Below are 13,581 nucleotides of genomic sequence, written 5' to 3' on the forward strand. Positions count from 1 at the left end.
AATTACTCTATTTATTTATTTATTTTACTTGTACATATCTATTCTATTTATTTTATTTTGTTAGTATGTTTGATTTTGTTCACAATCTCACCCTTTTAGACTGTGAGCCCGCTGTTGGGTAGGGACTGTCTCTATGTGTTGCCAACTTGTACTTCCCAAGCGCTTAGTACAGTGCTCTGCACACAGTAAGCGCTCAATAAATATGATCGATTGATTGATTGATTAATCCCCATTTTCCCGATGAGATAACTGAGGCAGAGAGAAGTTAAGTTACTTGCCCAAAGTCACGCAGCTGACAAGAGGCAGAGCAGGGATTCAAACCCAAGACCTCTGACTCCCAAGACCGTGCTCTTTTTGATTGACATATGTTCCGTTATGTGCCAACTTCTGTAGTATTGTACTTTCCCAAGTGCTTAGTACACCACTCTGCACATAGTAACCACTCAATAAATACCACTGATCATAATAATTTTAGTATTTGTTAAGCATTTACTATGTGCCAAGCACTGTTCTAAGCACAGGGGGAGATACAAGGTAATCAGGTTGTCCCACACGGGGCTCACAGTCTTAATCCCCGTTTTCCAGATGAGGTAACTGAGGCACAGAGAAGTGAAGTGACTTGTCCAAAGTCACACAGCTGATAAGTGGTGGAGCTGGGATCAGAACCCATGACCTCTGACTCCCAATCAATCAATCATATTTATTGAGCGCTTACTGTGTGCAGAGCACTGTACTAAGCGCTTGGGAAGCACAAGTTGGCAACACATAGAGACAGTCCCTACCCAACAGTGGGCTCACAGTCTGTATATATGTATATATGTTTGTACATAGTTATTACTCTATTTATTTATTTTACTTGTACATATCTATTCTATTTATTTTATTTTGTTAGTATGTTTGGTTTTGTTCTCTGTCTCCCCCTTTCAGACTGTGAGCCCACTGCTGGGTAGGGACTGTCTCCATATGTTGCCAGCTTGTACTTCCTAAGCGCTTAGTACAGTGCTCTGCACATAGTAAGTGTTCAATAAATATGATTGATTGATTGATTGATAGAAGGACTGCCAAGGACTCCGCTGTTTCCACTGAGCCACGCTGCGTAGGGCATATTTATATTTGCCACCTTTATCGACATGAACCTATTTGTCTATGTTCTGTAACTGAGGAAAACTTCCATTCCTGCCTTTCTTGGTGGTCCCCTCGGCCCTAATAAAATTCATACTGAGTGAAAGTTGTGGATTAACCTGGAGTGTGACTTTGTAGGATGTAGGTTTTATCTTCCACTGGCTTTTGAACGTAACCATAACTTATCACGCTGCCACTTTCCTAAACATTTCACGCTCGCGTCGTCGCGTTCCGTACCAATACGCTGAGGGTGGATTTCGAGTTCATCGAAATAGTTAAGAACAGTTTCATCTTCCGTGTTGATATCCCGAAAGAGGTTAAGAGTCCTCAAGAATCGATCCTGAGCGTAATGAGTTCCGGCTACAGTACTCTCGGGAAGATTCATTACCCGCTCTTTTAGGAACTCATCAGATGCCTCCAAAGCGACAACATATTCTGTAAAGAAGAAATAACTACTGTCAGAAATACTTTTCACTTTCCATTACGGATTTCCTTCAGAAAGCAGATTGGAGATTCTCTTTTGGAAGAAAGAGTAAACCGACTTAAATACTAGAGGCATTAGACACAGATTAAAGGATAAAGCAAGCTTATTTCATGTAGTAGAAGGAGAAGGGGAACTGTTGCCTTGAGATTCTTGAGGGAGGGACTGTTAAAGAGGTACTTATTCATTAATTGCTGCAGTAGGCCTTCCCAGACTGAGCCCCTTCCTTCCTCTCCCCCCTCGTCCCCCTCTCCATCCCCCCCATCTTACCTCCTTCCCTTCCCCACAGCACCTGTATATATGTATATATGTCTGTACATATTTATTACTCTATTTATTTATTTATTTTACTTGTACCTATCTATTCTATTTATTTTATTTTGTTAGTATGTTTGGTTTTGTTCTCTGTCTCCCCCTTTTAGTCTGTGAGCCCACTGTTGGGTAAGGACTGTCTCTATATGTTGCCAACTTGTACTTCCCAAGCACTTAGTACAGTGCTCTGCACACAGTAAGCGCTCAATAAATACAATTGATTGATTGATAGTATCATGCCCATCGCACTGGAATGCAGGGGCATACATCAGCGAGTTCCTTGGTTTAAAACTGTCTCCGCTGGTCAGATTAGAAGAGAGTTTATATAAACACCCCATAAAAGCTGCATATCAAAGGGGAGGACTTAAGAAGTGGTAATAATGATAGCACTCATTCCTTCAATCAATCATATTTATTGAGTGCTTACTGTGTGCAGAACACTGTACTAAGCGCTTGAAAGCCTTTTAATGAGAGCCCATTTTGGTGCTGTGCGCAGTACTGAACATTTGGAAAGCACAGGATAAAAAAGTGAAACATTCCTTGTCCCCCTTCTCACTAGGAAAAATTCCAGTGCGTCAGGCCTAAATTCCCCATGACAAAGTCCATGTTGTTGTTTTTTTCTCTCACTCAAAGAAGCAGCGTGGTTTAGAAGCTAGAGCACAGGGTTCTAATCCTGGCTCTGCCACTTGTCAGCAGCAGCACGGGAGAGAGTTCATTCATTCATTCAATCGTATTTATTGAGCGCTTACTGCGTGCAGAGCACTGTGCTAAGCGCTTGGGAAGTCCAAGTTGGCAACATATAGAGACGGTCCCTGCCCAACAGCGGGCTCACAGTCTAGAAGGGGGAGACAGACAACAAAACAGAACATATTAACACAGTAAAATAAATAGAATAAATATGTATAAATAAATAAATAAATAGAGGATGATTGAGGGTACAGACTCAAGTTTACTGGGTGGAAGGAGGCAACGGTAAACCACTTCTGTATTTTTACCAAGAAAACTCTATGGATCCACTACCAGAACAATTGCAGATGGAGAGCGGGGCGTTCTAGGAGAGTTGTGTCCATGGAGTCGCTACGGGTTGGAGACGACTCGACAGCAGAAGACAAGACCTTCCTCACGGGACCCTCATTACTGAAGAGTCAACTGCTCTGGCTTAAGCCATCTAAAATAGTTGTTCACATCTTGAAAATACGTCATGAAACAAAGATAAGAAACGTGCCATTTGACTAAAAAAAAAATTATGTGTAGCACTTGCTAGAATGTTATGCTTATATATGTTTTTCTTCAAACGATATTCTTGTTACATAAAAAATGTAATGATTGCTCAGGTCCAGCGGAGTGCCTTTTCAAACATTTGTTTACCTACAGAATACCCTGAAAACCGCTAAAGAAGTTGATAGACAGATGAAAATATTTTTTTACCAGCTTAATTTCAGTTCAAGGGTCTGAACGGTTTCCAGACAAAAAGTCTAGAGGAGCCATGTGGCCCAGTGGATAGAGCACGGGACCTGGCCTCTAATCCCGGCTCTGACACCTGTCTGCTGTGTGTGACCTTGGGCAAGTCACTTCACTTCTCTGAGCCTTAGTTACCTCATCTTTAAACTGGGGATTAAGACTGGGAGCCCCATGTCGGGCAGGGACTGTTTCCAACATGTTTGACTCGCGTCTATCCCCGCGCTCAGTACAGCTCCTGGCACACAGTAATTGCTTAATAAATACCAGTAAAAAAAACCTCCACTGAACTTCAAAAACTCTCTGAAGTTGATCCTCCATGAAGCATTCTCTGACTGAACTCTCACCAGCACAGGAGCTTGTCATCTCAGGATCACCCTAGCATTTAAGGCTATATACATCTATCTACACACCCTACTTACGAATTCACTTCCTTATTCCCCTGCCCATTGTTCCTCACTCTTGATATCCCAGTTGCCTCTTTCCTCTTCCTCCTACTAACTGGAAATAATCTGTGTCGGTGCATCTCCCCGTTTAGATCGAAAGATTGTAAGATCTCTTGGCTTGTGATTCCTCCTGATAAATCATAGGGCTGCGAAAATCAGAGATCTTTTGTACTTTGTTATAGTCCTATTCGGTTTTTTTTTTTGCTTACAAGCATATGAATTGTTGCTTTACCGTAGTCCATCAAGGACACCCACAGGATTGATGCTAATAAATATGATGCTAATAAATACTACTCATTGATTAATTCTGCAACATCTGTTGGCATCAGTGTCACCTTAAGCTGAGCAAAAACCTTCAGTTTTCCAGTGCATGGTGGCTTTGTCACTGAATTAGGGATTAACCATCTGCTTTTTTAAAGTGATCTTCATTATCATAGTCAAAATAGGGGAGCAGTACAAATAGAATTTTCAGGGAGAGAATAACTTTTGACATCTCTAATCTTAAAGTTAACATATTGCTCGGTTTATCTTGGTTTACAGCTTGGATCTGTACCCTTTGGGCATTTGGAATTCACCCCTCTCTCAGCCCCAGAGCACTTACGTGCATATGTGTAAATTATTTATTTATCATCATCATCCTCATCATCAGTCATATTTATTGAGTGCTTACTATGTGCAGAGCACTGTACTAAGCGCTTGGGAAGTACAAATTGGCAACATATAGAGACAGTGCCTACCCAACAGTGGGCTGTCTCCCCATCTAGACCACTGTGAGCAGGGAATGTGTCCACCAACCCTGTTGTGTTGTACTCTCCCAAGCACTTAATACCGTGATCTGCACCTAGTAAATGCTCAATTGTCTCTTCTTATGCTGTCGAGTCATCTCCGACCCGAAGCGACTCCATTTATTCAGTCAATCGTATCTATTGAGCGCTTACTGTGTGCAGAGCACTGTACTAGGCGCTTGGGAAGTACAAATTGGCAACATATAGAGACAGTCCCTACCCAACAACGGGCTCACAGTCTAGAAAGGGGAGACAGACAACAAAACAGGTAGACAGGTGTCAATACCATCAGAATAAATAGAATTATAGACTCCGCGGTCACAGCTCTCCCAAAATGCCCCACCTCTATCTGCAATCATTCTGGTAGTGTATCCATAGAGTTTTCTTGGTAAAAACACAGAAGTGGTTTATCATTGCCTCCTTTCACGCAGTAAACTTGAGTCTCCGCCCTCGACTCTCTCCCATGCTGCTGTTGTCCAACACAGGTTGAGTTTTGACTCGTAGCAGATTGCTTTCCACTCACTAGCCACTAACCAAGAAGCTGGGAATGGAATCGATAGGCCTCCGCTTGACTCTCCCTCCCATAACCGAGACCGGTAGAGTACTGGAAACTCTCCAGGTGCCACCCTGAGAGGGGTAAATGCTCAATAAATGCCATTAATTAATTTATCGATTTTTTTCTAAACTACTTATTGATCGCAAGAAACATATTCAAAACACTCCTTACAAAAGCCCCCCGGAACTTTGGAGAAAATTCTAAACTCACCAGGCATGATTAATTTGTCAAAGGGAGGTAGGTGGTTTCTGATTTCTTCCTCCTCCTCCTCCTCTTCATCTAATAAAAGGTAAGCGCATAGTACAGAGTCAGAATTATTTAAATGATCAGAATGATGGAAAATAATGTTACAATTGTTTCTGGAGTAAACACCCAAACCAAAAGAGATAACACCAAGGCTTACTACTAAATAAGTCTTTTGCTTGATCGTAGGTCTTTGGAAATCCATCCAAAACGTAACCTTGATTCTGACAAGGCATTGATTTTAGTTTTTCTTTCATGAATCTAATCACATAGTTATCATCTAGTCGACCTGAAGATAAGGAGAATGCACATGTTAATATAGACAGTACCCAAATACTTCATAAGCTATTGTTATGACAAGGTTACTCGCAAGAAATGGTATTTGTCATCTTTGAGGGAACGCATCCCATTAAACCAATCAACAGGTTCAGGGGCAGGGAAGGAATCAAAATGGGAAAAATAACTACTAGATGTGAACAGAAGAGATGGTATCTAGGTAGGAAGGCCATGGCCTCTGGTCTACATAAAGTCCAATTAAAGAAAATTTATCCTAGGAACACAGGGACTGTAATAGCGCCATCAGGATCTTTAACTAAAGGCGCTAAAAGATGAATGGTGAAATTTGGATCAAAGAGCACCAAAAGGAAAAATCCGCATACTTGACATATATCAGAACTATATTACCAGTTGGGAAAACTGATACAACAATCTGTATATATATATGGTATTTCTTGGGCACTTACCACGTGTATATACCATGCGTACCGTGTGTACTAAGTACTCGGCAGAGTTCAAAAAACTAAGTAGATATGACCCCTAGACTGTAAGCTCATTGTGGGCAGGGAATGAGTCTGTTTATTGTGACATTAGTACTCTCCCAAGCGCTTAGTACAATGTTTTGCACACAGTAATAATAATAATAATGATGATGGCATTTATTAAGCGCTTACTATGTGCAAAGCACTGTTCTAAGCGCTGGTAGCCTCGATAAATCTGATTGAAGGAAGGAATGAATCCCTGCCTTCAAGGCATTCAAAGTTTAGCACTCAGACGTACAATCAATTCTCTAAGAACTTCATCGACCATTAGGTAGGAACTTTAGGAGTGTTCGTAGCATCATTATCTCTTTCAAAATTTGAAATACTTTGGAAGTGACAAGAAAGCGTTAACGATCTAGGCTGAAGTTTCTAGAAATAGTTCCACATTACCACCCTGCAAGGTTCATATTGCAGTAAATTAAGAAGAAGGCCAAATAATCCTGTGGGCCGAAGTAGCTCAGTTGGGAGAGCGTTAGACTGAAGATCGTTCGATCCAACTTGTACTTCCCATGCGCTCAGTACAGTGATCTGCACACAGTAGGCACTCAATAAATACGATTGGATGAATGAATGAATGAATCCGGAACTGCTCATTTAATAATATTCGGACATCACATTTTATCACAATTAGATTTTAACAGTGGACTTTTTAAAAATTAAAATCTACTCTTTTTTATGGTGTTTGCTATGGGCTTACTATGTGCCAGGTACTGTACTAAGCGCCGATAAAAATGTAGAGAAGCCTTTTCAAAATAGGGCTCATTAATCACTGCCGGGTTTGCTTCAGTGACAAAGCTTTGCCATGTGCTTCTTCGCAAATAAAGGCTTTTCATTTGACGAGAGAAGTGATCGAACAGTGATTTATGGATGATTTTGCAGACCTCAGAGATTTTATGACGTGAAAGGTTGCAAAGGCCTAAAACCCAAATGATTTTATCTTCTCAGAAGAACAGCAGTAATCCCCTGGAAATACAGCTGCACATTTCAGGCACTGTCATCATCATCATCATCATCAATCGTATTTATTGAGCGCTTACTACGTGCAGAGCACTGTACTAAGCGCTTGGGAAGTACAAATTGGCAACATATAGAGACAGTCCCTACCCAACAGTGGGCTCACAGTCTAAAAGTCACTCTTCACATGACAGGAAACTTTCAACGCCTACTTTCCAAAGAAAGAACACAGCCCAGTTAGATGGCCCTTAACTCATCCAGTCTTTTTTCATTATCAGAGGGAACAAAAAATACACAAAGTGAACAACAAAATCAATCAATCGATCAATCAATTGTATTTATTGAGCGCTTACTGCGTGCAGAGCACTGTACTAAGCGCTTGGGAAGTACAAGGTGATCAGGTTGTCCCACGGGGGGCTCACAGTCAATCCCCATTTTACAGATGAGGTAACTGAGGCCCAGAGAAGTTAAGCAACTTGCCCAAGGTCACACAGCTGACAATTGGCGGAGCCGGGATTCGAACCCATGACCACTGACTCCAAAGCCCGCGCTCTTTCCACTGAGCCACAAGCAATCTATCTCGCTGCACAATACTTTCTTAGCATATGGAGCTGCTCCAGACCTATATGCATGAAGGCAAAGGAGCATCAGAATGCTGAAGATCAGTCAGTGGTATTTATTGAGCACTTACTGTGTGCAGAGCATCATCATCATCATCAATCGTATTTATTGAGCGCTTACTGTGTGCAGAGCACTGTACTAAGCGCTTGGGAAGTACACTGTACTGGGCGCTTGGGAGAGTACAATACCACAGAGTTAACAGACACATTCCCTGCCCACAATGAGTTTGCAAGCTAGGGAATGAGCTCACAGTCTAGAGGACTGTAAGAGATGGAATGATGCCTTTATAATAATAATAGTAATCGTGGCAACTGTTAAGCCCTCTCTATGTGCCGGGCACTGTACTAAGTGCTGGGGCGGATACGAGCAACTTGGATTGCCGTCCCACGTGGGGCTCTCAGTCTCAGTCCCCATTTTACAGATGAGGTAACTGAGGACCAGAGAAGTGTCCAAGGCCACACAGCGGACAAGTGATGGAGCCGGAATTAGAACCCATGACCTTTTGACTCCCAGGCAGGCCCGTGCTCTATCCACTAAATCACGCTTTATGGAGAAGTAATTTCATGGGCATGGTAATCAAGGCACAGCTACCAGCCCTTTGAGGCTAAACCAGTGCCTGTAGGATGCCATTACAAAGAAGCAATGCGCCTATATATAAAGACAGGATGATAATCTTCCACCTTGGGACTGGTGCTTAAGATGCCTTACATGGCTTATAATAATAATAATAATAATAATGGCATTTGTTAAGCGCTTACTGTGTGCCAAGCACTGTTCTAAGCACTGGGGTAAATACAAGGTAATCAGGTTGTTCCACGTGGGGCTCACAGTCTCAATCCCCATTTTACAGATGAGGTAACTGAGGCACAGATAAGTTAAGTGTCTTGCCTAAAGTCACTCAGCAGACAAGTAGCGGAGCTGGGATTAGAACCCATGACCTCTGACTCCCAAGCCCACGCCTTGCCAGTAGGTCAAGCTGCTCCTCCATAGTCTACTTTCCCTCCTGTTGCTACCCCTTAACTCAGCATGGGACAAGAACCCAGTTTCATATGGAGCAAGGATTGACATCCAAACAATATTTTGCTCAGTCTGACCCAAAATTAAAAAGGCTATAAAAAAACCAAGCGCCGAATCTCTGAAAATAAAGACTTACAATAAAGTCAAGTATTATAACCCAGCACGTGACAAGAATCAACTTTCATATGGAGCAAGAATTGACATCCAGACAATATTTTGTTCAGTCTGACCCAAAACACAAAAGACTATAAGAAAACCAAGTGCTGAATCTCTGAAAATCAGACTTCCGATAAAGTCAAGTATTATAACCCAGCACGTGACAGAAATCAAGTTTCATCATCACCATCATCATCATCAATCGTATTTATTGAGCGCTTACTATGTGCAGAGCACTGTACTAAGTGCTTGGGAAGTACAAATTGGCAACATATAGAGACAGTCCCTACCCAACAGTGGGCTCACAGTCTAAAAGGGGGAGACAGAGAACAAAACCAAACATACTAACAAAATAAAATAAATAGAATAGATATGTACAAGTAAATTAAATAAATAAATAAATAGAGTAAAAAAAATGTACAAACATATATACATATATACAGGTGCTGTGGGGAAGGGAGGGAGGTAAGATGGGGGGATGGAGAGGGGGACGAGGGGGAGAGGAAGGAAGGGGCTCAGTCTGGGAAGGCCTCCTGGAGGAGGTGAGCTCTCAGCAGGGCCATTTTCATATGGAGCAAGACGTCATCCAAACAATATTTTGATCAGGCTGACCCAAAAGACAAAAGGCTAAGAAAAAACCCCAAGTGCTGAATCTCTGAAAATAAAAAAAAAGACTTATGATAAAGTCAAGTATTATAATGCCCAGCAACATGGGGAGGAAGTGGGTAGGAACAGTATCACAGCTTGTTCAGAGGGAGCTCTAATAAACCAGTAAGTGTGGCCTAGTGGAAAGAGCACAGGTCTGGGAGACAGAAGACCCGAGTTCTAACCCTGGCTCCACCACTTGTCTGCTGTGTGACCTTGGACAAGTCATTTCACTTCTCTATCTCTCAGCACCTTCATCTGGTCAATGGGGATTCAATACCTGCTCTTCTTCTTATTTAGAATGGGAGCCCCATGCGGGAACTGATTATCCTGTATCTACCCCACATCTTAGTACAGGACTTGGCATGTAATAAGCACCTTGGCACACAGAAGGAGCTTAAGAGAATGTTATTATTATCATTTAACAAATGTTATTATTATTATTGTTATTATTATTATTATTATTATTATTATTATCGGCAGACTGGAGGACATTGCCACAAGCAAGGGAATTGCTGCTCCCTGACCTAATGTTGCTATAGGATACGTGATTTATGTTGCCAACTTGTACTTCCCAAGCGCTTAGTACAGTGCTCTGCACATAGCACATTTTTAGACTGCGAGCCCACTGTTGGGTAGGGACTGTCTCTATATGTTGCCAATTTGTACTTCCCAAGCGCTTAGTACAGTGCTCTGCACACAGTAAGCGCTCAATAAATACGATTGATGATAGCGAGGGCTCAATAAATATGATTGAATGAATGAATGAATGAATTTGATCATTTTAAAAATCAGGTGAAACCATCCCTCCAGGGGCCTGTGATCAGTACAGTGCTCTGCACACAATAAGCGCTCAATAAATACGACCTGCATTCTGCTCCATGTTTTCTTTGACTCCGTCCAAGAGCTCCTGGGCGTCTTCCACATTGTCTTCCTCTTCTTCAGCTTCGTCTTGTTCGTCTTGCTCCACTTCAGCTTTGGGCGCCACGGTGAGCTCCTAATAGCGAAAGGCAACATGAGAATTGGATCTGGATATACTTAAATAAAATATACATCTATATGAAATTGTTTAGATAAGGAAGGTATTAAAGGTAGAAGGTTTCTCTGGAATCCTGAGAAGAATGAGCCACGAAGGCAAGTTGCTTTCCTGCCCTGCCCAAAGGGGGACCTGTGAAGCTGGATTATTCAACCCTATTTCATTCAATTGTATTTATTGAGCGCTTGCTGTGTGCAAATTATAAGCACCTAATGGTAACGCTCCCCTAAGGTTAACCTTCTCACTGTACCTCAAACTCTCACCACAGACCTCTCGCCTGCGGCCTGGACCGCCCTCCCTCCTCATATCTGACTACTCTCCCTTCCCTTCCAAGCCTTACTGAAGGCCCACCTCCTCCAAGAGGCCTTCCCCGACTAAGCCCTCCTTTCCTTTCCTCCCACTCCCTTCTGCGTCACCCTGACTCGCTCCCTTTATTAATTTTCCCTCCCAGCCCCACAGCTCTTAGGCACATACCTGTAATTTATGTAATAATGATAATAATAATGGCATTTCTTAAGCGCTTACTATGTGCAACACACAGTTCTAATTATTTAAATAAAAATAATTTATTTATATTAATGCCTGTCTCCCGCTTTAGACTGTCAGCTCACTGCCAGCAAGGAATGTCTGTTGATTGTTATACTGCATATAGTAAACATGTTTGACTGACTGGCTGACTGGAGAGCAGGGATACCCCCTCGTCCCCCTCTCCATCCCCCCATCTTACCTCCCTCCCTTCCCCACAGCACCTGTATATATGTATATATGTTTGTACATATTTTTTACTCTATTTATTTAATTTATTTCTACATATCTATTCTATTTTATTTTGTTAGTATGTTTGGTTTTGTTCTCTGTCTCCCCCTTCTAGACTGTGAGCCCACTGTTGGGTAGGGACTGTCTCTATTTGTTGCCAATTTGTACTTCCCAAGCACTTAGTACAGTGCTCTGCACATAGTAAGCGCTCAATAAATACGATTGATGATGATGATGATACTGTCTACTAACTTTATTGTGCTCTCTCAAATGGGTAGTACAGCGCTGTGTACACGGTAGGCCCTCAGTCAGCCCCAGTAGGTACACATTTGCACAGCATTGTGTACACTGGAGACACACAATCAACCCCAGTGGGCACACATTTCCACCCTTTGGGCATTTGCATGTCTTGTCTTACGCCGTCGCGTCGTCTCCGACCCTAATAATAATAATAAATAATAATTCATAATAATGATGGCATTTTCTAAGCGCTTCATTCATTCAATCGTATTTATTGAGCGCTTACTGCGTGCAGAGCACTGTACTCCCAAGTGCTTAGTACGGTGAAGCAGCGAAGCTCAGTGGAAAGAGCCCGGGCTTTGGAGTCAGAGGTCATGGGTTCGAATCCCGGCTCCGCCACTTGTCTGCTGGGTGACCTTGGGCAAGTCACTTCACTTCTCTGAGCCTCAGTTCCCTCATCTGTAAAATGGGGATTAAGACTGTGAGCCCGACGTGGGACAACCTGATCACTTTGTATCCCCCCCAGCGCTTAGAACAGTGCTTTGCACATAGTAAGCGCTTAACAAATGCCATTATTATTATTATTATTATTTTACTTGTACATATCTATTCTATTTATTTTATTTTGTTAGTATGTTAGGTTTTGTTCTCTGTCTCCCCCCTTTTAGACTGTGAGCCCACTGTTGGGTAGGGACCGTCTCTATGTGTTGCCAACTTGTACTTCCCAAGCGCTTAGTACAGTGCTCTGCACACAGTAAGCACTCAATAAATACGATTGATTGATTGATTGATTAGCAACTCCATGGACGCATCTCTCCCAGAACGCCCCACCTCCATCTGCAATCGTTCTGGCAGTGGATCCACAGAGTTTTCTTGGCAAAAATACAGAAGCGGTTTACCATCACCTTCTTCCACGCAGTCAACTTGAGTCTCCGCCCTCGACTCTCTCCCGTGCTGCTGCTGCTTATGTATAGATCTGTAATTTTTTTACATTAATGTCTGGCTCCCCCTTCTAGACTGTAAGCTCCCTGTGGGCTGAAAATGTGTCTATCTGTTGTTGTAATCTCCCAAGCACCCAGTTCAGTACTCTGCACACAGTAACCACTCTATAAATTTGATTGAATGAATGAATGAATTTGGTATTCATGCACCCGCACCTCAGCCCCACAGCAATTATATACAGACCTGTAAATTATTTATTTATTTTAGTGTCTGTCTCCCTCCATAGACTGTAAGCTCATTTTTTTATAGTATTTGTTAGGTGCTTACTATGGGCCAGGCACCGTTCTAATTGCAGAGGTAGACATAAGGTAATCAGGTTGGACACTTCCCACTGTCTTAATCCCCATTTTACAGATGAGGTAACTGAGGCCCCGAGAAGTGATATGGCTTGCCCAAGGTCACACAGCAGGCACGTGGCGGAGTCGGGATTAGAACCCAGGCCCTTCTGATTCCACTAGGCCACCCTGCTTACACACTGTGAGCAATCAATCAATCAATTGTATTTATTGAGCGCTTACTGTGTGCAGGGCACTGTACTAAGCGCTTGGGAAGTACAAGTTGGCAACATATAGAGACGGTCCCTACCCAACAGTGGGCTCACAGTCTAAAATGGGGAGACAGAGAACAAAACCAAATAGTGAGCAGGGCGCGTGTCTACCAACTCTGTTGTACGGCATTCTCCTACGTGTTGAGTACAGTGCTTTGATTACAGTAAGCGCTCAATAAATCTCACTGATTGATTAACTGACTGACTTGGTATCCCTATAGGTCCCAGGCACCCACTACGCCAAGCGGGCGCTCAATAAATACTACAACTCCTCCTACTTGTTGCAAAGGAGGCCTAAAACCAAGAGCACCATGAATAGCTTAGGTCAATTCCATTCCAATGGAATATGTCGGAACCAGCGCTTTCCAGATTTATGGCTTTCTGTT

At 42.5% G+C, this 13,581-nt stretch overlaps 1 protein-coding gene across 1 annotated transcript in view; it reads right to left on the reverse strand.

Annotated features, from left to right (window-relative positions):
• Positions 1–13,581, reverse strand: part of AK7 (adenylate kinase 7) — an 85,793-nt gene that overhangs the window by 14,191 nt on the left and 58,021 nt on the right. The window contains exons 14-17 of the mRNA XM_038746046.1: positions 10,482–10,611; positions 5,564–5,692; positions 5,371–5,439; positions 1,360–1,557 (exon numbers count right to left, since the gene is read on the reverse strand). Coding sequence (XP_038601974.1) covers positions 1,360–1,557; positions 5,371–5,439; positions 5,564–5,692; positions 10,482–10,611 — 526 coding nt within the window. The remainder of the gene's footprint in view (positions 1–1,359; positions 1,558–5,370; positions 5,440–5,563; positions 5,693–10,481; positions 10,612–13,581) is intronic.

Source organism: Tachyglossus aculeatus, chromosome 1 (assembly GCF_015852505.1).
Source record: "Tachyglossus aculeatus isolate mTacAcu1 chromosome 1, mTacAcu1.pri, whole genome shotgun sequence".
Taxonomy (NCBI): Eukaryota; Metazoa; Chordata; class Mammalia; order Monotremata; family Tachyglossidae; genus Tachyglossus; species Tachyglossus aculeatus.